Source organism: Somniosus microcephalus, chromosome 2, assembly GCF_052327205.1.
Source record: "Somniosus microcephalus isolate GS21.2 chromosome 2, FLI_Smic_1.0, whole genome shotgun sequence".
Taxonomy (NCBI): Eukaryota; Metazoa; Chordata; class Chondrichthyes; order Squaliformes; family Somniosidae; genus Somniosus; species Somniosus microcephalus.
In genome coordinates, this window is record NC_140988.1 from 238,224,075 (window position 1) to 238,251,029 (window position 26,955).

Genomic DNA, 26,955 nt, shown 5'->3' on the forward strand with positions numbered 1-26,955 from the left:
CAATATTACCGGTTCTGCGGTAGCTGCAATTGGAACGTCGATTTCATTACCAGGTGTATCAGATCGTGGTGTGGAGTTGACGTTTTCCAGTGACTCTAGAATCTGGTCAGCATGGCGTCTTACAATGCTCTCCCCAACGTCCACGGTATACATGAGAGGTCCTTGTCGTGTACAAATCGTTCCTGGCTGCCATTTCTCAGTGCGGTAGTCCCGGGCCAAAACTGGTTGACCTATCTTAAAACTCCTGGTCGGCCTTTCATTCATATTCTGAAACTGCCTGTTCTCCACATCTCTTCGGACGTTTGGCTTAACCAAATCCAAGCGGCATCGTAGTCTTCGATTGAAGAACATCGTGGCTGGAGTTTGGTTGGTAACCGCATGTGTCGCATTCCGGTAGGCAAACAAGAAGTTGTCCACCTTGTGTTGTAGGGGTATATCTTCATTACACATTGCCTTGATAGCCTTCTTGAATGTTTGGACAAACCTCTCGGCCAATCCATTAGTGGCTGGATGATATGGGGCAGATGTGTAATGCTTAACACCATTGTTCTTTAAGAACCTCCGGAGCTCTTCAGACACAAACTGTGGTCCATTGTCAGAGCAAATCTGTTCAGGCAGCCCATTCCTGGCGAATATGGTTCGTAAGACTGTGATAGTTTTTTCCGTGGTGGTTGAGGACATTTTTATTACCTCTGGCCATTTTGAATGTGCATCCACCGCAATTAAAAACATCGAGTCCATGAAGGGACCAGCAAAATCAATGTGCACCCTTTGCCATGGAGATGAGGGCCACTCCCATGGATGCAGAGGAGCTTGTGGTGGGGCGTTTTGGACCTTCTGGCATCCTGCACAGCTCTTGGTCATCTCTTCGATTTCTCTATCGATTCCCGGCCACCACACAAACGCTCTGGCTAAGTTCTTCATTTTTACCCCACCCAGATGACTCTCATGAAGCTCATTGAGCACTCTATCCGTCAACTTAGGTGGAATTACTACTCTGGATCCACACATCAAGGTTCCTCGGCACACTGACAGCTGTTCTCTTCTCGGTGAGAATGCTGGCAGCAGTGGTTCGCCATGTGCTGGCCATCCCTTCACCATTAAATCATAGACCCGTGATAGTGTCGGGCCATTCCGTGTTTCCTTTTCTATGTTTGCATTCGTCACAGGGAGACATTCGACTATGGTCGAGTGGAATAACTCCATTGGATCCACTGCAAGGTCTTCTTCTTCCACCGTCGGCAACGGTAGACGTGACAATCCATCAGCATTTCCATGCTGTTTAGTTCCTTTGTACTCGATGTCATATTGGTGTGCCCCTAGGAAAAGGGACCATCTCTGCAGCCGTTGTGCTGTCATTATCGGTACGCCCTTCTGAGGGTTGAAAATGGAGACAAGAGGTTGATGATCGGTTAGTAGAGTAAATTTTTGACCGTGCAGGTAGTGATTGAACTTCTTCACCCCCCACACTAGGCTGAGGGCCTCTCTGTCAATCTGGGCGTAGTTACGCTCGGCAGAAGTTAACGAGCGTGACGCAAAAGCTATCGGCCTCTCTAAACCATCAAGGAATTTATGTGACAGTACCGCCCCAATGCCGTAGGGAGACGCATCACACGCCAGTCTGATCGGCAGTGCTGGGTTGTAGTGAGCCAATACTTCCCTTGAAGTGATTCAGTCCTTACTCTTCTGAAAGGCCCGCTTACAATCATCGCTCCATTTGCATGCTACCCCCGTTCATAGCAGGGCGTTCGGTGGGTGCAGAATTGTCGACAAATTCGGCAAAAACTTATGGTAGTAATTCACCAATCCGAGGAACGACCTCAGTTGCGACACATTTTCAGGCGCTGGGGCCTTAACAACCGCTTCAATTTTGTCAGGGGACTTATGTAACCCCTCTTCATCAATCACGTGGCCACAATACGATATCTGTTTCTTAAAAAATTCGCACTTGGGGCGGTTGGCTCGCAGCCCATGTTCCCGTAGTCTAGTGAGCACCTGTTCTAGGTTGTTAAGGTGTTCACTGTCATCTTCACCTGTCACCAGGATGTCGTCCAAGTAACATGAGTCCCCGGAATCCCTTGCAGGACTTGTTCCATCGCTCTTTGCCATATCGCCGGAGCCGATGCTACTCCGAATACCAATCGATGATACTGGTAAAGACCTTTGTGAGTGTTTATCGTGAGATACTTCCTAGAGGACTCTTCAACCTCCATCTGCAAATATGCTTGTACTAGGTCAAATTTTGTAAAACGCTTCCCTCCAGACAGTGAGGCGAAGATGTCTTCTATCCTTGGAAGAGGATATTGTACTGTGTGAAGGACTGGGTTCACCATCACCTTGAAATCCCCACAGATGCGAATCTTCCTTGGCTCCCCGGACTTATTGCTTAACGTTTTCTTCATGACAGGAACGATGGGTGTCACCCACTCGCTCCAGTCGACCTTAGACAACACGCCTGCCTTCTCCAGATTCTCCAGCTCTGCCTCGACGGCTGGGCGAATTGCATATGGTACCGGTCTTGCTTTGAAAAACTTGGGAACTGCATTCTCTTCTATTTTTATCGAGGCGGTTACGCCTTTAAGCGTGCCCAGTTCTTGTTGAAATACCTCTTTGGCGTTAGCTAAGATTGTTGACAATCGTCCAGGAGTGACGTCTTCATCTTTTTTACCGTCCACCGTCATTGCATGAATGGAGTGCCAATCTAAGTTTATCTTCCTGATCCATTCCCGTCCCAATAACGGTGGTCCACCATCTTGCTGTATGTACAGATACAATTTCCGTATTTTCTTGCCGTTGTATTCGACAGGCATCCTTATTTTTCCTCTGGGGTATACTTTTTGCCCCGTATATGTCGCCAAGACGATGGATGTCTCTCTCAAGGGTATGTGTGAAAATAGCTGCTCGTAGTCTCGTCGATTCATGACGGTTAGCGCTGATCCTGTATCCAATTCCATTTTAACTTGGGACCCTGCTATCGTGAGGGTGACCCAAATGGTTCGGTGGTCCTCTTTTGCGATTACATTGTGAAGTTTGAGACAGCTTAGTCTCCTGTTCCCGGATTCACTATCGCTCATCTGGTCTTCGGAACTACTGTCCGTCATCTTTTGTACTTTCTTGTACGGTTCCTTAGTAGCCTTTTTGTTGTCACTGGTCTTCTTCCCAGACCTGCAAACTCGTGCAATGTGTCCCATCTTCCCGCATTGCCTGCATATTTTGTCTTTGGACCAACAGTTCTTCTGGTCATGGTTAGTTCTGCCGCAGCGATAACATTTTGCAAATCCCCATGTCATTTCGTGGGTGCCGTATTCCTGTGGTTTTTGTTGAATTTCTGCAGCTCCCCTGGCTGCTGCTTCATACGATACTGCCACGCTGAAAGCCTTATCTAGCGTCAGCTCTTTCTCTGAGAGTAACTTTTTCTGTGTTCCTTCACTCAGAAGTCCACAGACAAATTTGTGCCGTAGGGCATCTGCCAGTCCTGCTCCGAACTGGCAGTGCTTTGATAGCTTGCGTAGTTCCGTAAGGTACTCAGCATTGCTCTCATCTTTATGCTGAGTTCTCCTGTGGAATTTAAATCTTTCTGCTATCAACAGCGGTGCAGGGTTTAGGTGTTCCTGTAGGACAGCAACAATTTCGTTAAAACTCTTCGCCTTCGGTTTGGCTGGAGTAATCAGGTCCCGCAATAGGCCGTACGTTCTAGCGCCCATTAAGGTTAGCAATATCGATGCCTTTTTCTCCTCTGCTATTTCGTTTGCCTCAAAATATACCTCGACTCTTTCCACATACGTGGTCCAGTCCTCTATTGTATTATCAAAAGCAGTGATACAGCCAATCTTCGGCATCTTGCAAATCTAAAATGGCGCCTCCCGCGCTTTGCCTTCTTCCCCGATTTAACAAAATGGCGCCTCCTGCGCTTTGCCTTCTTCCCCGCTGATTAAGATGGCGCCTCCCGTGGTTTGCCTTCTTCCTCGCTGTTGTTAGCGCTGCTTTCCGCGGTTCCCGTTGCAACCTGCAGCTCCTCGCGGTTTCTTGCGCGTTTAATATTTCTTTTTTTTATTATTTTCCCGTCGTGGAACAACCCGGTGGGACTCTTGCCTCCCTCTTCGCGGGTCTATATGCAGCCCGGCTTCGTAGCACCGGCTGCGCCCTGTGTGCTCCACCCTCTCTCTCTCTTCTTCCCGACAACGCTGCTCGGCCCCGTTGCAAACCACCCGCTCGAGTTCACGACCACCACAGCCCAGGAAGGATCAGTGCACTACCTGCCATCAGCCCGACTAGCTGAAGCACCGTCGACAGGAACCAGGCCCCGCTTCCGACAGCTTCTCCAGCAATCTTCAACTCCGCAAACACAGGGGCGGATGCCCACGGTCGACGCCCCTTTCTACTGCCTCTCACTTTCTTTTCTTTCTGGCCTCGACCTCTGCTCACTTCGCTGTAGGAATGGATCCCAGGAGGTGGTGCAGACTGTAGGTAGGTTCGTATCTGCTCGTCGCCAGTATTACGTCCGTGAATGATTGAGACACGGACAGCAGGAGTTGAACAAAACAAGTCTTTACTGATGGAAGTCAATAGTGAAACTGAACACAACAGAGGCTAACTAGCGCCTTTTATACAGGGGTGGTCACTGCCGGTACTGCAGTCTGAGACCAGTTATTCTCTTAAAGGTACATACACAACAGAAAGTTTGCTTTATGGTGGTTTTTATTTCAGTATTGTGGCCAAGAGGACGCTGTGATGGTCAGTAACAGAGAGAAGATCAGGTGTGGGAGAAATGTTGAAAGGGGAATTGGGGTTGTGGTCACTGGTACTGCAGGCGAATGATTCCATCCCGGATATCCTGGCCAGAAAGGATCTGTCTGGGCTGCATCCCTCCTTCTGCTTCCTCCTCCTCTGCTTCTTCCTCTTCTGCATCTTCCTCTTCTGTGTTTTCCTCTTTCCTCTGTAAGCAGATGCTGTAAATCTGAAATAAAAGCATTAAATGCTGGAAATACTCAACAGGTGAGGCAGCATCTCTACCTGAGACGTAGGCTGCGATTTTGCCGGCACTCAGAGGGCGGGTTCGGAGGCGGGTCCGCTGTCAAAATCAAAATGATTTTGAGAGCACGCTCCGAACCCGCCTCCATGTAAGTTTCCAAAGTGTCAGGTCTGCGATTTCATAACAGACCCGACACCAAGTGGCGGGGAAGGCATTTAAGATAAATAAACGCTTGTTAAACACTTGTTAACTACTATTTTGCCAGCCTATTTCTATTTTACCATTTTTTTAACAACATTCACCTCGTTTGGAGATCACTTCAGGTAAGTAGGTCGGGTTCTCTATGTCTCCCCATTGCTGTGAATAGATGACAGCTGCAAAAGTGGTATGAAAGCTACCATTTCACAGCTGGTCACTTTCCAATGTCAGAAGCTTGAGCCTTCAGGACTTTTGAGCTGTGTACAGTTTGGAAGTGTTTGGATTAAACTCACTATCCACTGTCACCTCCTTGGAGCAAGTTCCCTCACCATTGACAGATCGTTTCTGTCATCTCAACTTCAGCTGCCATCCATTCCAGCAATATTGGTGCCCTTGAAAAAAATCTCACCTTGGTCCTTTGAATCCCTCCACGATCAGCCCCAACACCAACATCACCAGGCACACCAACATCACCAACAACAATAACAACCTTCTCTGCAATCACTTGATGCTGCACAGGACACAAAGCATCAGCACCCGACAACATTGCTGCCTGGGAGGCCAACGATGGCATCATCATGGCCAGATTTACTTCACTTGACGCTGTACACCCTGGCTGCCACATGATGCGCCATGTTGGCACCACCCCACACCAGCACCTTAAAGCAGCCCTATAATGTCCAAGCCATTTCTTTCACACTCATCACAATTAGTGTGTAGGGGGGGGCAGTTATGTCTCAACTTTCACTGGAACTCACTAAGACACTTCCAAAGGTGAGCACAGATCTGTCCAATAAGGTAAAGTGTTGAAAATATAGATTTCAATGTTTGACAACACATTAACAGAAACTTTACATGAACATTGCATAAAACACCCAAGTGCCTATCCTTGTGTGTTGTTAGTTGGTATGATTGAACTAGGATGAGGGTGAGTGTGAGGGGTGGCTAGTGAGATGGGGAAGTGATAATGTAGATAGCGAGGGATGGGTGGAGTTGCAAAGTAAGTTGGTGTGAGTAAAGATATGCAGGAATAGGGTAGGAAAGGCAGAATGATGTGGATGTGATAAGTGGCACAGCAGGATGAGGTTGAGTGTGGCTGGGCAGTAACATTTCGTGATCTACTGAGATCATTGAAAGGCTTGTGCCACTGTAGCCTGGTCCTCCTGACGACATCCCTGCTTGTGCCCTCCTATGCAATGTGCAACCAGGCTATGTTGATCTCCTGGAGAAGTCTCTTCCGCCCATGGGAAGGGAAGAGAACCTCCCTGTGTGCTGTGACTCTCTCCATAAGCATATGGAGGGAGTGATGGAAAGCCTGGGTGCAGCCGTGCACTTCTGTGCAGTGCTTGTCAGTGTTTGCAGCACCTCAGTGCTGTAGATCACTGGCAGCAGAACTGTCAAAATCAATTTGGACATGGCCCCTTTAAGGGAACCGGCTGATGACGCATCATCAAATGATGTCATCAGACCCGCTTCCTATTAATTGTCCAGGAACCTCGCAGGGCAGGCTTAACAAGCCCTATTAACATAAAATCACTTGGAGAGTGCGGGCTGCAGTAGGCAACGGGCTGGAACCGCGACACTGACCCTGGCTGCCCCGGACCCGCCTCGGTCGGCGAAATCGCGGCCATGAACTCCATGGATGCTGCCTGACCTGCTGAGTATTTGCAGAATGTTCTGTCTTCTCAAAGGCCTCCCTTTACTATCCGAGGCCTTGTAAGTGTCCAGCAGCACTCCCTGCACACAAATTTTTTTTTTTGCATTATTGTACCAAGCCACTACTTCAATAAAATTTTAAAAATCCAGTCCTAAAGCTTAAATGCAAACTTACCTGAAAGATATGTGTGCCCCTTTAAGAGGTGCTGATACCATCTCTGTCAGTCTGCTGAACGCTTACTTTTCAGAGCAAGCTTAGGACCCAGTGCTAAACTCAGCACTAAGGTTGAAGTTCGCAGAGGTGACGTTAAGTTGGTGTTGCAAGCCAACTGACGTCACCCTCTCTTCATTTACATCTCCAGGGCCAGTGCTGCTATTGGCAGTGTTAAGGCCCTCACCAAAATGGCAGCCGCCGAGTCCCGCACCAGAGGAGGGCGCTAGAGTGATGGGCGCCATTTTTCACTAGGATAGCAGAGCAAACAGGTGGTGGTAAGTAGCCCAATCCCGAGGCCAACATATTTGTGGAGAAAGACCAATGGGAATAAAAATTAGATTTCCACTAGGATGATAGCACAGAAGTGTTTATTTTTCAATCTTTTCTTCCCTTCTTTCCTGAAGGCATTGATTCTTACTACCCCACAAGTACTGGAACCCTCTGGTGCTTTACCCAAGTGGCTATTTCTCATGTGTAAATTCAGACATGAATGTTGGCAGCCTATTGAGCTATGGAAACCATTACAACTGGGCCCGATTCTTTTTTCTTTTCTCAACCTGCACCGATCCATGCACAGATACCAGCAAGGGCTCTGGAATATAATCTGCAACAGGACAACTGGACAATTTTTCTCTTTCATAGCTTAGCTCTATTAGTAATACTTTCATCTCTGGATCACAAGGCTGTGAGTTTGAGGCAAATACCAGTAGTCTGACCTGAGACACCAGTGCAACACTGAGGGGGAGCTGCATTTTCAGGGGTACGATTCTACAGAGGAAGCATGAAATTGAGACCTGGGGGGAAAAATTTGGGTGGTTAGTGCCTCCTGTTGAAGGGATAATTACTAGTCCTAGCCCCTTTAGGGCTACCCCGGATCAGGCGTATTCCTCTGACGTTCACTTTCAACTAAAGTTTGAGGTAGCCGAATCCTAAAGACGCTTAATTGGATCTAAAGGTCCGGCCTATCTCTCCCTAAAGGAAAGGAACAACCTGAAAATATTACTATCCTCCAGATAGCACTTTTAATAAGTTTAGCTAGACTGTAACGTTCTGGATATTATGAGGGTCCAGAAAACTCCCCCAGAATTCTGCAACTCCTCACCAAAGAGTGTACAGAGATTGAGTTTGCGAGTTTGACACAGAAGTATTATGTGAGACAATTCTAAAAATATATAGATTTATTAAAGAACCAACATATAATTTACAGTTGGTGAGTCAATCGCAACATTAACAGTTCCAAAAAAAGAAAGCTTACAATTCTATTATCAGAGAACCTACTCTCAAATCTTAACTTTGCTACAGTTTTACAGTTCTTAGTTTTATTCAGGATATCCACCAAAATCAAATAAAGTACCTTTGATCCCCGAGGTACAAAGATTTGGAGACTTACAGAGCTGGCTCTGAAGCCGAGAATCGCTTTGCCCCTTTAAGCAAGTCTACTATCCCATTTGAGAGTTCAATATTTATATCCTTTTCCAGTGGTATTTCCTTTAAGGCTTTCTGCTGATGTAAGCTAATTATTTCTAGTCATTTTTCTGCTGACCCCTGCAATTCTTACAGTCAGATCAGCTGGTAGCACTACAGAACCATGTCTCTCCTCTAGGTGTTCTAAGTTTATCATAAAAAACGGTGTAACAGCAGGTGCGCTTTACAGGAAACTCTTTGGTATCCAGCACCGACGGGACCGGGATGGTGCCGGTTGATTAAAAATTCCGAATAATGGAGAGGGTTATCTACAGAGGCTATTTTTAACAAACAAAAATTTAAAAAATCAAGAAATGTGCAGTATACAGTAATTGGGTACTCACCTACAGAATGTTGTGTTAAATGAATGGTGGAAGATGTTTGATTAAGTACAGTACTGCCAGTTGAGGGTAATCCATAACTCTTTAATGACCCCCGACAGCGCCAAGAAGCCGAGTAGTGGCAGTTTGGAGAACTACTCCCACTGACTAACTTGGCCACCGCGGGCGACTCGGGCTCGGACTCGGCAACATTTCCGGTTATTGAGGTGTTTTTGGAGTATGAATTTTGCCAGTTAATAGAGAATTCTGGATATTTAGGTGCCGTTTAAATGAGAGTTTCCTGTACTTGGTATCATTTTTATGAAGGCAGATGTTTGTTACTTTTATGTGCTTCTTTACGAGGTGTAAATTAGAACACCTTATACAGGGTGTACTATTGTCTTATTCCCAAAGGTTCAGATTGTCAGGAGCCTTTAACCTTCTGTTTCAATAAGTTTATTGATTCAGTGTCAGCAACTATCTCAATAGCCAGAATGCTATCACAGCTTTTTCATCGTTCGGTTTCTAGATTTCCAAACCCAGTTTGTCATGTTTTAATAAGGCCAGAATTCTTTCATAGAATGGTGTCTTTTTCTGAATAGGTTATATGGCTTATTCCTTCACACTGTTAGTGTCTCCGGGGGGCATTAATGGGGCACTACGAACTTAGTGCCCAAGCGCGGCGATTTTAGCGCCGCTCGCGAAATTCACCAGCTGTTTTGCGGCAGCGCTAAACACTACCGCCACGATCTCCTGCGCCCGCAGATCATGGCGTCAGCCAAGCGTGCAACGCCCTGGTAGTGCCCCGGACCGGATATTGAGTCGCGCCCCCTGCCTTAGCACCTGCCGCTAGGAACGACAGGTAGAGTGGAACATTTTCAAGTCGGGAAGGGCCTGGGGAGCTCTATTTAAAGGCAGGCGCTTCCTGCCTTTTCTTGTTGGCAAAATTTTTGGTTTTAATGCTGTCCTAAGGAGTTTTGGCCCTCAGCACCACTTTTGAGGTTCCTAAGTGTCGAGCTCTTTCCTTGGGCCTATCCATTAGTGCTTCCACACAATTACTTTTGAGGTTTCTCCAGGCCGAGATTCAAGGCTGTAATGAGTAGGGTGTGGCTGGCCAGCAAGATGGCCCCTCCCCTTTAAGAACTGGATGGTGCCAGTCTGTGCGGTTTCTATGGTAATTGGCATCGCCTGAGCTTCGGTAGAGTTCTGAGGTAGCGCCTCGCTTCCTGATGTTAGTGCCTGAAGAGAGGTGTGTAGCACCTGATTTAGCGCTCAAATCACCTCCAGGGCGATAGAGGTGAATTTTGCATTCGGAGACGATAATTAGCTCCAGGCGCTAAACTTTACGCCCGGCCAATATTAGCGCCCCAAAATGGGCAATACCGAATTTTTTCCCCCTGATCTTTGGTTTAATATTTACTTAGCTGAAAACATACTCATACTACTGCTGTTATAATTAGAATAGGCTATGTGAAGCAGCGATATGATAAACATTTCCAAACTGATGCTGATCATAGCCCATTATAACTTGGAGAATTATTCAGTCTGTCTCATGAGATAGGACCTGTTATCACATTGCTGCAAATGACATACTTTTAGCATAGATTTTGCAATATTGGCACAGTTTAGACTGGAATGGTTATTGATAGAAACAATTCCATGGGACAAACTGGACAGTGTTCTGGCAGCACGGGACTGCTGCCCAGTTTATGCTAGAGGCTGCCCTATTTATACTGTTGCAATGGCCATTCAACAATGGATTATCCAGGTTTTATGTCTATCACCATCTTCTCCACAAAATCTGGGAAAAATCGACTAATGGCAATGCCAGCCCAAATTTGCATGTTAATATCCCTGGTCTATATAGATAAACTGGGGACCATTAACTACTAACTGTCAATTAACTATTAGAATATAAAAAAATATTTCTACTAGTTTGGATATTTGTTTTAATCCAAACATGCAGCAATATGAGAAGGGTTTTAAAGTGCTGCAAATTATGACGAATTGTTGAGGTAAAGCTTCAGGCACTTAATTCTAATAAGCCTGGAATATGCCTTTGACATAAATGGATTACGAATGTACAATCAAGGTTCAGGAGGCACCGCTCATATAGTTAAAGAGTCGAATCTGATTGAAAGGTTTACAGGAAATGCATGGATTAGCACCAGTCAATATAGTATTATTCAGAACTCCAGTCTGACCTTTTTGCCACAGGATGGAATTAGAAGCCATTCAGTTGGAAGAAGCACACGTTCATAATGTATATGAGCAAACGGCACCATACTTCATCGAGCTCCGAAGCAAGGCCTGGCCTTGTGTCCGACAGTTCCTCCTGGACCAAGAACCGGGCAGCCTCATTGCTGATGTCGGTAAGAGATTTGCAATAAACATGTTTATCAATGTATTAGTATGTGGGAATTTTGCTAAATATTGTTTAATTGCCTTGCTTTATATATTTCGCTCCCGTGAAGCACCTTGGGATGTTTTACTACGTTAAAGGCACTACATAGATGCAAGTTGTTCTTGTTGATTATATCATGTCTTCTGTTCAAGAGCCAGAACCTGTTAACAAAAATTAATAAATATAAGTCCCTGCTTCTATGATTTTGATGGATTTCAAGTTTTCATCTGGATAATCTGAAAGTGACATTTTTAACATTGGCCCGGAATTTGTGGTTGGGATGATGGCGAACTGGCAGCGTTCGCTGTCATTCCGCCTTTGAAACTAACCATAACTTTGGGACTTGGCATATGCGCAGGCGCATGCGAAAATCCTGAAGTTGCGGTCTGCCAATGACAGCTCCGAAACTGGCTGCGCTGCGCACCCTCACCCCTCTGCCCACCCCCCACCCCCACAGAGCCGGCAATCTGTGTAATCAGCCAAATCAGGGAAACTGACGAAAACTTTGGCTCTTCTGCAGTAAGTACGCTGTTAAATTCCCCACTAAAAGTTAGACCCAAAGGGATTAGGTGTAACTGGGGTTTTGACAGTGTTATTAATACTAAACAAATGTTAAGGGCCTGGAAAACTAATTTTAATTTTGTGCAGTGTGAAATTTGTCCATTTTAATAAAAATTTACATTTTTAAGAACCTTTTTAAAAAAATTGTAAATTTTGTTTTGCTCTCTCTAACATTTTTAAAAAGTTAGAATTTTAAGAGCTTACTCACTTCCTTGTTCGCTGTCTGTGAGAATTCTACATTTTGATTGGCTGCTTAGATAGCCTGTTGACTTCACAGCACTTCGCACAACCCCCATTAACTTCTGTTGATTTGCACTGAAAGTCGGAAAACCTGAAGTTCTCAACACAGGGATTGCGAAATCCTTGTGTGGAGCGAACTTCAGGGCCAGCAACAAACACCTTCGCTTCACTGCTGACCACAAATTCCGGGCCAATATATCTATGATTCTCTTATTTGTCATTATTCAGCAGGGATTTTGTTAGTTTCTTGCCAATTTCCCCTCCGTTCTACACTTCTCCTGTCCTGAAGGCAACAACTCCTGCTGGGATACGGTTCCATGGGCACTGGGCATTCTCCCGCACCTCTCCTGAATGTTTGGACTCATACAGGTAGTCAGGACAATGATACTGAAAGACTAGTCAACTATCAAGGGAGGGAGAAAGGTCATCACAGAATCCTGTTCTTACCTGTCTTTCACACACTTTCTATTAGGGGTCACTGGATAGTGATCAAGAACATGGCTGATTTTTGTCTCACTGAGCCCAGGGACACGGCGGACATTTATAGCACCTCTACTACCACCTTGGCTAAGATCAGTTAAGAATGGGGATCAAACATGAAACTGTCTATTCTGTATTGCTCAGTTACATGTTGTCTTTTTCAACTAAGCAATGATAGAACTGCAAATGCTTCTTGTATAAATCACTGGGTAAGCCGTTCTGCCAAGTCTTGAACAAAAGGAACAAATCAGATGTGATCAGTCTCTTAAAAACACTAAAAAGACCTGCTCATACTGTGGAATGGGCTTACTGAATGGGATCCCCTTTGGCTGATATTATGGAATTCTTCCACTCTACATCAATTGGCAGAAGTAAATGTTTGCAGAGCTCAAGAATGAGCCCAGAAAATGAAGATCACTAAGAAACAAAAAATGTCATAGACCTGGGAGGAACTTAGCAAAGCTTCTTTTCATTTTAATATTTTCGCTTTTGGAAACCATTTTTGTTTTAATAGGCCACAATATGTTTTTATTAGTATTACTATGCAAATACACTGTCTTCCAGCATTTGGTTTCAAATTTACTGATTTTTTGAGCCACCTAAAATAGGCTGCATATAGTGACACCACTATTTCTGGCCAGAATGGAGATGATTGAGTAAAACTCCCATTAATCATGCCTGGAGACTGCACTGCTGTAATTGACAAGGATTAATTTTATGCTCATAATTTGCATGTAACTATCCTCCACTCACTTTATTTTGCTTGAGAACTCACCCTGCTTTTATCAGGACACGTTACTGCAGTTTCAATCATGAGCTCTGTTTGCTGTAGAGATTCTTTTAAATAGACTCTGTAGACTGGTGTAGTGAGCTGTTTAAACAGACTCTGTTTGCTGAGTAAATAGACTTTGTTTACTGTGTTTGCTGTGAGTTCTGCCCTAAGTCCCGCTCTGCCTCCAACTCATTGGCTGACACAGTGGTGTCAATAGACACCCTGCCGAAAATGGTTTTCACCCAATAACTATTTAAATTTGTCACAAGTGTGTGAACCCTTTCCTCCTGCATCAGCCCTGCAGCTATGCATTGACCTTCTTAAACTTCCTGTCCTTATCTTGTCCAACGTGGACACATGGAAACAATCTGGAATTTGCCACCCTAGAGGTCTTGTTTTTTAAATCTGGTTGCTAACTTGTTAAACTTCCTTGCAAGACCTGAAATGTACTTCTTTATATGTAATTGGTTCCAATATGGACCATGACATTTGGCTGCTCTTTCTCACTATTCTCACTGATTCTGTACATTCTTCACCCTGACACTAGCAAGACAGCATACTATTTGGCACTCCTGGTCATGACTGCAAAAAAGCCTGTCTATATCCTTGACTATAGAATCCTCCACTACCACCACCACTATTCCTGTAGTCAACCTGCCTGTCACCCTCCACTGGAGTGTCCCTTGCTCCACAGTGCCACACTGTTGCTCAGGATCAACCTCCTCTCAGTTGCTGTCACTGTCCACTTCCAGTTAAAGCACTGTCAGCCCTTTGCGAGCTGCTCCCTCAAACTCTTCGCTCTTTCAACATGTCATGAGCAATGTGCTGGCAGCAACATTTCAATATCCTAATGAGGTGACCTTTGGTGCAAGGGCAGCTCATTTGTGTGCAAATGCACGGATGGAAAATAATAGGTTGCTTGCTTGAAATTTTCCAAATTGCAATCCCTGCAACCGATACTCCCTGCTATGAGCACTGGATTGTGGAATCCTCCCTTTTATATCACAATTAGACCTAATTCCTCTCAGTGTCATTGTAAGAAGCAATGAGCTGGCATTAACTGCGGCCTTTGTCTACTGCAGGCTGTGGGACTGGAAAATATCTGAGTGTAAACAGCCAGGCCTATAAGCTGGGCAGTGATTATTGCAGCCCCTTGGTGGAGATTGCTAAAAGGCATGGACATGAAGTCATGGTGTGCGACAACCTCGTTCTCCCCTACAGGGATCAGTGTTTTAATGCTATCATCTCTATTGGAGGTAAGAGAAGATATCACATGACCACATGCCAGAAGATAGGACAGAGTATTACAAGCCTGCATTCTGTACACTTTATAAAGACATTTTGATTTTGTTATAGCTCGTGCATGGCGGAAGGGTCTGATATTCCATTTCTCGTGCCTGCTCTCCCCGCTCTGGTGCAGGACAGGCAGATTGCATCATAAGTGTGCCACCTGTCCAGCTGCTGTCCCCTTGCATCTGGTGTCCTGGACTATTAGCATGGCCCCACTCCCACTTCTGGTGAGATCCACCCGCTTGCAGGGTCTAGCACCACAAGTCGGAGGCAGAATCAAGGGCGCAGCTGCAGACCAGGCCGCTGGCCTCTGGACTTTTGTGACTGCTGTTGGAGCACAACAACCAGAAGGCCCCCAGGTCAGATCTACTGGGTGCCTGAAAAGAAAGTCAAAACTGACCATTAGTGTCCTCTTCGCCTTGCTTCTGAGCCCCCTGTGGCCTTCTGATCTGAGGGGTCCTCTGGTCAAGGCCCATCACCAGATTCATGGGGCACCACTGGAAGTGGCCTTTACCATTGCTGTGCTTGGCCTGCGCCTGTTGCAGGTGGAGGTCCTGCTTTGCCTATTTAGGCAAGACACAGAAATTCTGGGTAAGAGTAAACGGGGCAGAGACCTGATATAGCAGGGCTCCGCCCCCTTTTCCTCTCTGTCATGTCTGAAAATTGAGTGCTCCCCAGGCACTGCATAGAGTTGTATCACTGTTGAAATCATCTTCCAACATGTGCAGTGTTGTAGAATTTTTTACAATAGACAAATGTAGACTAGACTTCCAAGGGAGCTGTGTGATAATCATAACTAAAAGAAAGAAAGGCTTGCATTTCTATAGCACCTTTCACAACCACCGGATGTATCAAAGCACTTTACAGCCAATGAAGTACTTTTGAAGTATAGTCACTGTTGTAATGTGGGAAACGTGGCAGCCAATTTGCACACAACAAGCTCCCACAAACAGTAAAGTGATAGTGACCAGATAATCTGTTTTTTTGTTATGTTGATTGAGGGATAAATATTGGCCAGGACACCAGGGTGAACTCCCCTGCTCTTTTCAAAATAGTGCCACGGGATCTTTTACGTCCACCTGAGAGAGCAGACGTTTAATGTCTCATCCGAAAGACGGCACCTCCGACAGTGCAGCACTCCCTCAGCACTGCACTGGAGTGTCAGCCTAGATTTATGTGCTCAAGTCCCTGGAGCGGGACTATGAACCCACAACCTTCTGACTCAGAGGCGAGGGTGCTGCCCAATGAGCCACAGCTGACAAATACATTGTGGACATACAAAATCCTAACAACTGTTTTATTTTAGGTACATGCTTACACAACTTAAAGTGTACTGAATTCATACAATATATGCAATATTTTATCATGACTTTGATCAAATTCTCCTTGTTTGTATTGGTATTTTAAAACTGTAGCTAAGGTATTTTGTTTTGCATTTTAAAGTGTAGTCTTATTGTTATTGTAGTTGCATAGAAAATTCATAATGGCCCAGAAATTCCAGAACGGGGCTTGCAGCGAGTGCAAGCCCCGTATTTGCACTTACCCCGCGCTCGTGCCGATCAGCTTCTGGGACGCCTGAACTTGCAGAAATAGAAAGCACATTCCCGGGCAGCGTATGACGTCACGCCGCCCAGGAGTGCAGCCAGCGCGAAGCCAGGAGCGTGCAGTGTAAGTGAGACACGCCCCTTGAGGTCTCAGTTTCACTGGACACGCCCCCAATGTTTCTGTCAAGCTGCTAAGGATTTTTACATGCAAAGCAGCAGTTTAAATAGGTTTTTGGAAGTTTTTTGAAGATTTTGGTAACTTTTATAAACTTTTTAAAATGTTTGCATTATTTTGAGTAATCTGAAGTAGTTTTAAAGAGAATTAAAGCAATTTAAAGACTTTTAAAAGCCCTAAAAGAATTTTTTTAATTCCATTTATTTATTTAGCAATGTCGTCGTCATACGTGTCTTCACACTGTTCCCTTTGGGGAACTGTATGAAGTGGTGGAAGGATTTATGGCCATGATTAACGCTCATTCCGTGACCGTAACCATCTTTGAACCAGCCATTAGGGCGGTTAGTCCTATGGCGGGAGGGTTTTACGGGCTCCCACAAGCTATACAAGGAGGGGGGGCCACCCACACCCACAGACGCAAATATCCCACTGGATGTCAACCCAGAATTTAGAGCCGGAGCTCCGACTCCACTTGCCGGGACTGTCTGGAGCGGGGTTCGAAACCCTACCCTGATCTGGCCCAGCGGCGGGGATCCTACCGCTATGACAAAGGCCCAATCCAATTAGCAACGTGAAATGGCAGCATAGGGCTCCAGTCACGGGGAGGGAAAAGGCGCAAGAAACGTATGGGTGTCACCTTTTGTGCGGAGTGGGCCTTTTGCGTAGCAGTAAGCATCCCCGCCGCTGGGCCAGAAGGAGTAGGGTTTTGAACCCCACTCCAGACAGTCCCGGCAAGTGGAGTCGGAGCTCCAACTTTAAATTCTGGGTGGACATCCAGCGGGATACTTGCGTCCGTGGGTGTTGGTGGCCCCCCCCCTCAGATGGGTTGTGGGAGCCCGTAAAACCCTCCCGCCATAGGACTAACCACCCTAATGGCTGGTTCAAAGATGGTTACGGTCACGGAATGAGCGTTAATCACGGCCATAAATCCTTCCACCACTTCATACAGTTCCCCAAAGGGAACAGTGTGAGGATACGTACGATGATGACCTCTTGCGCAATGCACCTCCTTGGACCCTCAGTCGCAGATGCGAGGGGGCAAGTCGTGCAATTGTTAAATTTTTTATTGTATTGACATGTAAAATGTTGGCCCAGTAATTCCCTTCCAAATGCGCTAGTACGGTCGGGGTACTTACACATCTGGCCGGATGAAATGCCGGTTTTCAGCATGCACAGTGCATGTGGGGAAAACTGGCATTTCCTGTCCTCTGAACGAAGGGGTTCAGAGGCAGAACGCGTGCGCCTGCACAGGCAGCGCGTGCGCAGTATAATTCGCCGCTTTCATTAATGTTTTCAGTGAGGTCCAGTCATTACAACTTACACATGAAAAAAGCATGGGTACAGTTGCTCCAGAGGCTGCGGAGGAAGATATTTCTTATCGTGGAGCTTCTGAAAGTATGTATGTCTGTATATATTCCTTTGCGTGTTATGTATATATTCCTTTACTTATGTGTATGAATGTATTATTTAATTATGACTTTCAGAGAAAGTAACTTATTGGAAAATCATAATTAAAAATATACATTCATACACATTAGTGAAGGAATATAAAACATACATACATATACGTAAAGGAATATATGTGGACATACATACATAACTCATTCTCACATTCCATTCACACAGCCACAATTGCTCCTTCTACCTACCGTTCTGAAAACCCGTTTAAAAAAAAAAAAAATTAAAGTTTAAAACTTACTTAAAATTTCTTAAAATAACTTCCCTCCCTTTCCCAAACCTAAATATTGCATTTCATAAGCTCCTCCATAAAATATATCTCCTTCCCCAGCCAATGAACAACTTTACACTTGCTTTTTTCACGTGTAAGTTCTAGGGACTTACCCTCACTGAATCCATCAGTGAAATCTACAAAGTTCACTGCGCAAGCGCTGCCTGTGCAGTCGCACGCGCTGTGAATAGACCTCGGGTCTGGAAATGCCGGCGTTCCCCGCATGCGCTGTTCCTGCTGAACGTCGGCATTTCCAACGGCCAGATGCGTGAGTAACCCGACCGTACTCACGCTTCTGGCCTGGAATTCCTGGCCCAATGTTTAATGACTGAATGTAGATGAGAGCTGTAATTTTTTATTCGTTCATGGGATGTGGGCGTTGCTGGCAAGGCCAGCATTTATTGCCCATCCCTAATTGCCCTTGAGATGGTGGTGGTGAGCCGCCTTCTTGAACCACCGCAGTATACTTCTTTGTAGGGTTTGGTACAACTGAGTGGCTTGCTAGGCCATTTCAGAGGGCAGTTAAGGGTCAACCACATTGCTGTGGGTCTGGAGTCACATATAGGCCAGACCAGGATGGCAGATTTCCTTCCCTAAAGGACATTAGTGAACCCGATGGGTTTTTACGACAATCCGATAGTTTCATGGTCACCATTACTGATACTAGCTTTTTATTCCATATTTATTTAATTAACTGAATTTAAATTCCCCAGCTGCCGTGGTGGGATTTGAACTCACATTCCTGGATTATTAGTCCAGGCCTCTGGATTACTAGTCCAGTAGCATAACCACTATGCTACCGTGTATCTTAAAAGGGATCTAAATTATGTCTCATCGGGTTTATTTGGAATAAAATCTTAATCTGGTACAATTTGAATGACAAAGTAGTTGTCTCATTAGATAAAACAGTGCATGAGTGCATATTTTCGGAACAGTGCTGTCAATCTTCCTCTCTATTATGGCCAGCAAAGGTCATTTTACAGTGGGAAGATTAGCCTTTAATGGATGTGGAGCCATCCAATCCCTCGTAATCTAGTCAATTGGCGGCATATGGTTTTGGACTAATCTATAATTCAACCTCTTTTACATAATAACTACAATAAAAACAGTGACTGCTGGAATTACACAGTGGGCTATTAGCATCTTAAAAGAGAACAAATCGGTTAATATTTCAAGTAGAGACCCTAGGGGAGATTTTTCACTTTGTGCCTGGGGAAAGCTCAGTTGTGGTGAAGAAGAAATTGGGGCAACGACCCTTCATACCAGTTCTCTGTCTCCACAATCCTGCCCCAGGATTTCTGCAAATACATGTAACTGGGCCTGTGTCTGCAGTAGCTGCAGTCCCAACATAAGCATTATAATAAGGCAGGAGGGATATTCCTGGCTTCCTGCCTCACAAGGCTGTCTATCTGCCCATTGGGCACCCAGGTGGAGAGGCAGCTGAAGGCACCTGGCAGTGGGCCTTGTGCAGGGACTTTCCACAGACCAGAAAATCATTTGGGCTCCCTGGGACAGCCCAAAGATACCTGAACGCAAGAGCAGTCCCGATTTTAGGAATTCCCCTCATTCCCCACTGATTTTCTGGTCTTGGGGCCTTCTGGTTGCTGCTCTGCAGTAGCAGCTGGAAAGTCCCAGTGTTGGCAGTCAACTGTGGTGCACTTACCTTGCCCACCCTAGTCAAATCATTAAATTTGTTTCTGCATTGTATTGTTGATCTGGGGGTTGTGAAGGTGGCTGTTAAACCTTCAGCTGCCTCCTTCCACTATGCCCTCATGTGCATCAGTTGGTCTCTTCTCTGGATGCCAAGTAATCCTTACATCCTCATATCCTCCAAAAGTACCTTAATCTCAGCGTTAGCCATGTTGGAGGTTCCAACAGGTTTCCTTGCAGCCATCACTTTTATATTTTCTCCTTTGCTGAATTTGCACACACTGCCTTTTTAAGCTGCTGCAGGGCTTTAAATCTTGAGGCACCACATCACATTCCAGCACCTCGGGAGAATCTGCTAATCCCTGACAGTTTCCAGTGTGAATCCTTTGAGAAATAGGCTGACTCTGGAAAGCTGCTAGGGTCAACTCTGTAGCCATCAGATGGGTGGAAGTACAATGCACTCCCGACGATGGTAAGGAGCATCTAGGGCTTACTTTGGGATGTGTCGGTAGTTTTAGCTGCTAGTAGGCTGAGTGACTGCGCTTGATTTTACAGACCAGTAATGGAGTCAGTTCTCACTTGCACAGATCTTTCCCAGCCACAGGGAGGCGTTGGCGGCCAGCTACATAACCAGGAATTGCAACTTCAGAACAACATTTTGATGTTGTTCTGCTTGCTGTAGATACCATGTTGCAATATAAATAGTGTAGCTTGCACCCAGGACCTGATCTAGCATTGCAGAACCATTTGCTAAAGCAGTTCTGCAATATGAATGTGCTATTAAAAGGCATCTAAATGTTAGCTCACATTCTTGAGGGCGGGCGGTTGGGGGGAGACTTCAGAGTAGTGAGAGGCTCCAATGCTTTCTGCGTAATGCAGTGTCAGCTATTGCCAGTGCCCATTGACTTTCCCATCATCCAATTTGGCCATGAATGTTCCCTTTGTCTTTAAAGTACCTACATAGCATTATTGGCCACTTGAGAAAGTCTTAGGGGGAAAAATTGGCTCATGCCCCCTTTGGGACGCTAACTTCGCCAGGGGGCTGCTTTTAGTGCCCTGAAAATGTTAGCGCCCCCGCACCCAAAATTGAATGGTAGCGCCCCATGCAGGAGGTGGGACACTACTGGAAGCGCTCCTCCTCCCTCTTGGGGCGCTCCCATTGAATATTGCGGCGCTATGTGCAGCAGCGCAATGCGAGTCGGCGCGTAGCGCTGCGGTATTGCAGGCCTCCCTCCCCTGATTAAAGGGGAGGGGCCTAGCACAGCGTGCACCGGGGTCCTGCCGGACCACTGGGGAGAGGGGTGCCGGCAAAAGAGCCCGGCACTCAAGAGGAGTGCTGGGCTGACTGATCGCATCCGGCACCCCGCAGGGGGAGGCGAGAGGGTGCAGGTGCTGGCAGGCGGCCCAAAAAAAATGGACACCCGCCCCGGCCACAAAAATGCCACCCTGACCCTGTCGGATATAGCGTCCGGCGGTAGGTCAGGGGGCGCGAGTCAAGTTTGCGGCCGAGACGTGAGCGCGGCGCTGCCCACGGTGATGACGTCATCACCGGAGGCACAGCACCACAGGGCACTACCGGCTACCGCCACCGCTCACCTCCCGCTGATTTTCGCGGGAGGCGTTAGCGACGCCGTGCCAGGGCAGTAGGTGCTTTTCACCCCGTTAGTGCCTCCTTGGTGCACCAATGGGAGGCGCAAAGCAACCGAATTTTTCCCCCTTAATCCTTAGTTGACATGACTACTGGCTAAAGCATGCTATTTCTCACTTTCTTTTCCAATATTTCCACCAAGTTACAAATATTCAACTTTTACATTTCAAACGTAATGCACTGGAATGCACTACCTGAAAGGATGGTGGAAGCAGATTCAATCGTAACTTTCTAAAGGGAACTGGATATATACTTGAAAAGGGAAAAATTACCAGACTGATACCTGGGATGGCAGGAATGACGTATGAGGAGAGATTGGATCGATTGGGCTTATACTCGCTGGAGTTTAGAAGAATGAGAGGGGATCTCATTGAAACTTATAAAATTCTAACAGGGCTAGACAGACTAGATGCAGGAAGGATGTTCCCGATGGTCGGGGAGTCCAGAACCAGGGATCACAGTCTAAGGATAAGAGGTAAGCCATTTAGAACAGAGATGAGGAGGAATTTCTTCACCCAGAGAGTGGTGAACCTGTGGAATTCTCTACTACAGAAGGCAGTTGAGGCCAATTCATTAAATATATTCAAGAAGGAGTTAGATATATTTCTTAAGGCTAAAGGGATCAAGGGATATGGGGAGAAGGCAGGGACAGGGCGCTGAGTTTGGATGATCAGCCATGATCTCATTGAATGGCGGAGCAGGCTCGAGGGGCCGAATGACCTACTCCTGCTCCTATCTTCTATGTTTCTATGTTACAGGGCTATGAGGAAAGAGCAGGGGAGTGGGACTAATTGGTTTCCTCTTTCAAAGAGCTGGCACAGACACAATGGGACGAATGGTCTCCTGTGCTGGATGATTCTATAAAATGCTTAGATGAAAAAATAGTTTCTCGATCCATTGTATAATAAGTGTGCAGTTTATAAGTTCTGCTTGGCAAATAGTACTACCTATCCTCCACAGTGTTGATGAAATTGCTGAGTATTATTGTATAAATTTGTGGCTTGCAAGCCATACATTCCTAATCAAAGCACTCATATCCTATATAACAACAGAAAATGCTGGAAAAACTCAGCAGGTCAGGCAACATCCGTGGAGAGAAATTTGAGTTGACGTTTCAGGTCGAACCCTTCTTCAAAACTGGAACGAAAAGAAACTGGATCGAAGGCAGGGCTGTGATCGGACAAAAGAATAAAAGAAACAAAAGAAGTAAAAGAGATTAGAAGCTAGACGAGATGGTAATAGGCTGAGATTAGGTGTAAAGTGTACTGGCAGGGCAAAAGATAGCTGCCAGGTGTGGGAGAGAACACTTTACACCTAATCTCAGCCTATTACCATCTCGTCTAGCTTCTAATCTCTTTTACTTCTTTTGTTTCTTTTATTCTTTTGTCCGATCGCAGCCCTGCCTTCGATCCAGTTTCTTTTCGTTCCAGTTTTGAAGAAGGGTTCGACCCGAAACGTCAACTCAAATTTCTCTCCACGGATGTTGCCTGACCTGCTGAGTTTTTCCAGCATTTTCTGTTGTTATTTCGGATTTCCAACATCTGCAGTATTTTGCTGTCGCTCATATCCTATTTCAGTTTCTGTTCATCTTGCTTTCCAACTCAGTGATCACAGAATCATGGGTTGGAATTTTCTGCAGCTAGGTGGGTTGGGGGCGGGGGGGCCTCCGAGGCGGGCGAATTTAACTGCAGGGATAGATTTGCGTGTGAGGCCTCGGATTCCCGGCTGCAACCAGCCAGATTGAGAGGCTGGCTGGCTGCGGGCAGGTAGGCCTGCAGATGCGGATAGGGAACGAGGGGTCGGTCCGGGGTAGGGATCGCAGTTGGGGGGGTGGTGGGTGGTCGGGGATCAGCTGTGGCTCGGTCGGGGATCGCGGCCGGATGGTCAGGGATCGGCAGAGGAGGATCGGGGATCAGGAGGGGAGGATTGGGGATGGGGGTGTCGGGGATCAGCAGGGTTGGGTTCGGCCGGGGATCGGTAGGGGGGGAGAGAAGATTGGGGCCAGCCTCAGCATCATCTGCGGGGGGCGGGGTGGGGAGAAGGCTTCATGGTGGGGATCGGAGTTCTGGGGAGGTGATTGGAGGCCTCATGGGGGGCCTCTGATCGTGGGAGGGTGGATTAGGTAGGGACCCTGGATCCAGGAGGTAGGTATAAAGCCACTTACCTCCTGGATCCAGCAGATCCCACCTCGGTTTAACCTCTGGGTTTCACAAATTGTGTGAAACCCATCAATATGCAGTTGAATTCTAAATGGAGGTTCAAAAAGGGGCTTCCAGCCTCATTATAGTATTTAAATTGATGTTCCGCCCCCTGGGAGCGGGTTGGCTGCCCGCCCACTCCCCCCCCCCACCCTGTCCTGCCTCCGTTAAAACTGGACGTGGGCGGGTTGGAGGTGGGATCAGGTCGGGAATCCCATTTTTAACAATTTAACTGCCCTCACGCTCCAAAACCACCCATTTTTTAGGGGGAAATTCCAGCCATAGAATCAATCAACACAGAACAGGCCACTGTGCCTGTGCCAGCTCTTTGAAGAGCTATCCAATTGGTTCCACACACACTACTCTTTCCCCATAGGCCTAAAAATATTCTCCTATAGTGATAATCATTATAAATGAATCCTATCATTTCTTACTGTAGTGATTCATCATTTTTCGACGAAAGACAGACGTATCCGAGCAATAAGAGAAATGACGAGGACTTTGCACCGCGGCGGACAAATGATGATTTATGTATGGGCGATGGAACAAAAATATCGTCGCTTTGAAAAACAGGACATCTTTGTTCCTTGGAACCGATCCTTGTGTTCAAGACCATCATCAGAGTCTGGTCAAAGCAACAACAAACCCATAGTTGGGAGCACAGTCAAAGCACAAGATAAAGACCTAATGAAAACAGCTCCAATTGAGGCCAGTGAAATGTTGTCTCTCAGGCAGGATCAACGCACAATGCTTCCTTACAGAACTGACAATCACACCTTGTTAGAGAACTGCTGCCCCAGGATGTCCGAAGATCAAGAGTATCGATTTTACAAGAATCTGGGCAAATCGCTTCGTTCGTGGTTCTTCTCCAAATCACTCGACGAGGCTACAATGCAGACACACATCGACCACCTTAAGTCACTGAGGAATTCACCAGACCTAATGCACACATGGCGAAATAACACTACTTCCATGCAGCCTGTGGGAAAGTTGAGGATATCTTCTCGGCACTGCAGTTTGGATGGAGGTTGTCCACAGTTGATGAAGGGAGACAGTTTTGAAGATGATGAAGTATTTGCTGAAAATTCAAAGCATGAAGAAGCACAATGGTTAGAGACTAGAAGCGCTTTGAAAGAAAAACAAGGAAGACATCAAAGTGAAATCTACAGACACGGGGGCCTAAATCCTTATCAGGCTAAGTCCATGGAAGACAGCCAGATTTTTCAGAAAAATGAAGAAGCACAGAGGTCTGAGGGAAGTGGGGTTTTTAAAAGGACTTCCGCAATAGACTCAACAGACCCTATGATTGACAGTACCAGAGCTGTGGCTTTGGACGATAAGCAGGAGGACATTGCAGATGCTACAGAATATATGAGATATTATCATGTCTTCAGGGAAGGAGAATTGGCTCAGCTAATTGAAGAGAATGTACAAGAACTTCACATCCTCAGTTCCTGTTATGATCATGGCAATTGGTGTGTTATAGCAGAAAAAGAATGATATGCAGAGATTGTTAACTTACGTACACATTTTAATATCGAAGCAATGGTAATAGCTGTTGAAGCCACTAAATTTTAGTCACACATTGCAACAGAACTGTTTGCAACTGCAATTGTGCCAGTGGTAAGCACAATATTAAATACCGTAATGCTAAAAATTAATTGTATTCTGTAAAGTGACCCAGAGGTTTGTGCAGTTGAATATTTCAGATATAATTGGACAGCATTTCTAACATATTTTCTCATTGGTACCACTAGAATTGCAGCAAAGCATAAGTGAGGAAAGGGCTCACGTCTTAAGGGGAGTTAAAATGACCTTCTTCTCCTTCTTCTTAGGCAGTTCCCTGGGAACCGAGGATGACTTGCTTCCACATTAAAAATGAGTTCTCAGGTGACTGATGAGTCCAATGCAGGACCTACTGGCCTAGAAATTGAGTTGACGCCGCGCCAGGGCTTTAGCGCCGGAAATTTAGCGCCGGCGCTAATTCCCTTGCGCGCGCCAAAAATTCAGTAGCGCCGCGCCCAGACGGCTGCCGGCGCTACTGGCGGGCGTGAGCGCCTCCCAATGGGCGCTGAGTGCCGAATTGCGGCGCTAATCCGGCGCTGCGGCACCCGATGCGGTGCGGCAGGCTGGGGAAGTGCAGGCCTCCTCCTTCAGTTAAGGAGGAGCTGCCTGCACCCGCCCGCTGTCCGTTCAAATATTGAAAAAATGAGCCCGGCACCTCGGACAAGTGCCGGGCTTGCAGGCCAGACGCATCTGTTCCGCGGGGGGGGGGGTGGAGGAGTCCGGGGAGGGAGGTGCGGCCAGGCAGCCGACGGGAAAGCGGCCGGCCGCCGCGCGACCTTAATGCGCCGGCGCAAACTCGGGGAAGACTCGGTTGCCAGAGTCTTAGTTGCGGCTGCCACGGGCGAGGCGGCCGCAACTGAATTTCGGCGCTGGGGCCCGTCGTCATGGCAACCGGGACGCTGCGCACACCGATGACGTCATCGGTGCCGGCGCAGCGCTACCGGTCTACCGCGGCGTAAGGGCCCCAGGCAATTTCGGCGCCGGCGCCAAATGCAGCGCTAGGCCCTCTAGCGCCGCAAAATCGGCGCTAAGGGCACTCAATTTCTAGGCCACAGTCTCTGTCATAGGTGGGGCAGACGGTGATTGAAGGGGCGGGTGGGTGGGGTGCTTGGGTTGATGTGTGCTCCTTCCGCTGTTTGCACTTGGCTTCCACTTGCTCCCGGCGAAGAGAATCGAGGTGTTCGGCGCCTTCCCGGATCCTTCTCCTCCACTTTGTGCTGTCTTGGGCCAGGGATTCCCAGGTGTCGGTGGGGATGTTACACTTTTTCAAGGAGGCTTTGAGGGTGTCCTTGAACCATTTCCTCTGCCCACCTGGGGCTCTCTTGCCATGTCGGAGCTCCGAGTAGAGCGCTTGTTTTGGGAGCCTCGTATCGGGCATGCGGACGATGTGGCCCGTCCATCGGAGCTGATCGAGCATGGTCAAAGCTTCGATGCTGGGGATGTTGGTCTGAGCAAGAACACTGACGTTGGTGCGTCTATCCTGCCAATGGATTTGCAGGATCTTGCGGAGGCAGTGTTGGTAGTACCTCTCCAGTGCTTTGAGGTGCCTGCTGTATATGGTCCATGTCTCTGAAGCATACAGGAGGGCGGGTATCACTACTGCTCTGTAGACCATGAGCTTGGTGCTGGGTTTGAGGTCCTGGTCTTCAAATACTCTCTTCCTCAGGCAACCGAAGGCTGCACTGGCACACTGAAGGCGATGTTGGACTTCGTTATCGATGTCTGCCCTTCTTGACAGTAGGCTTCTGAGGTATGGAAAGTGGTCCAGGTTGTCCAAGGCCTCGTCGTGAATTTTGATAATCGGGGAGCAGTACTGTGTGGCGGGGGTAGGTTGGTAGAGGACCTTTGCCTTACGGATGTTTAGTGTAAGGCTC

General features: G+C 46.8%; 2 protein-coding genes across 2 annotated transcripts in view; both read left to right on the plus strand.

The window, feature by feature from the left end:
• Nucleotides 1-16,044, plus strand: part of LOC147123302 (uncharacterized) — a 63,949-nt gene extending 47,905 nt beyond the window's left edge. The window contains exons 3-5 of the mRNA XM_085965755.1: nt 11,042-11,196; nt 14,364-14,537; nt 16,037-16,044. Of these exons, the coding sequence (XP_085821881.1) occupies nt 11,042-11,196; nt 14,364-14,537; nt 16,037-16,044 (337 nt within the window). The remainder of the gene's footprint in view (nt 1-11,041; nt 11,197-14,363; nt 14,538-16,036) is intronic.
• A 7,916-nt stretch (nt 16,045-23,960) lies between these two features.
• On the plus strand, nt 23,961-25,428 carry LOC147123303 (putative tRNA methyltransferase 9B). The gene has a single exon (XM_086004291.1). The coding sequence runs from the start codon at nt 24,005-24,007 to the stop codon at nt 25,013-25,015; it is 1,011 nt and encodes a 336-aa protein (XP_085860417.1). The 5' UTR covers nt 23,961-24,004; the 3' UTR covers nt 25,016-25,428.
• The last annotated feature ends 1,527 nt before the right edge of the window (nt 25,429-26,955 follow it).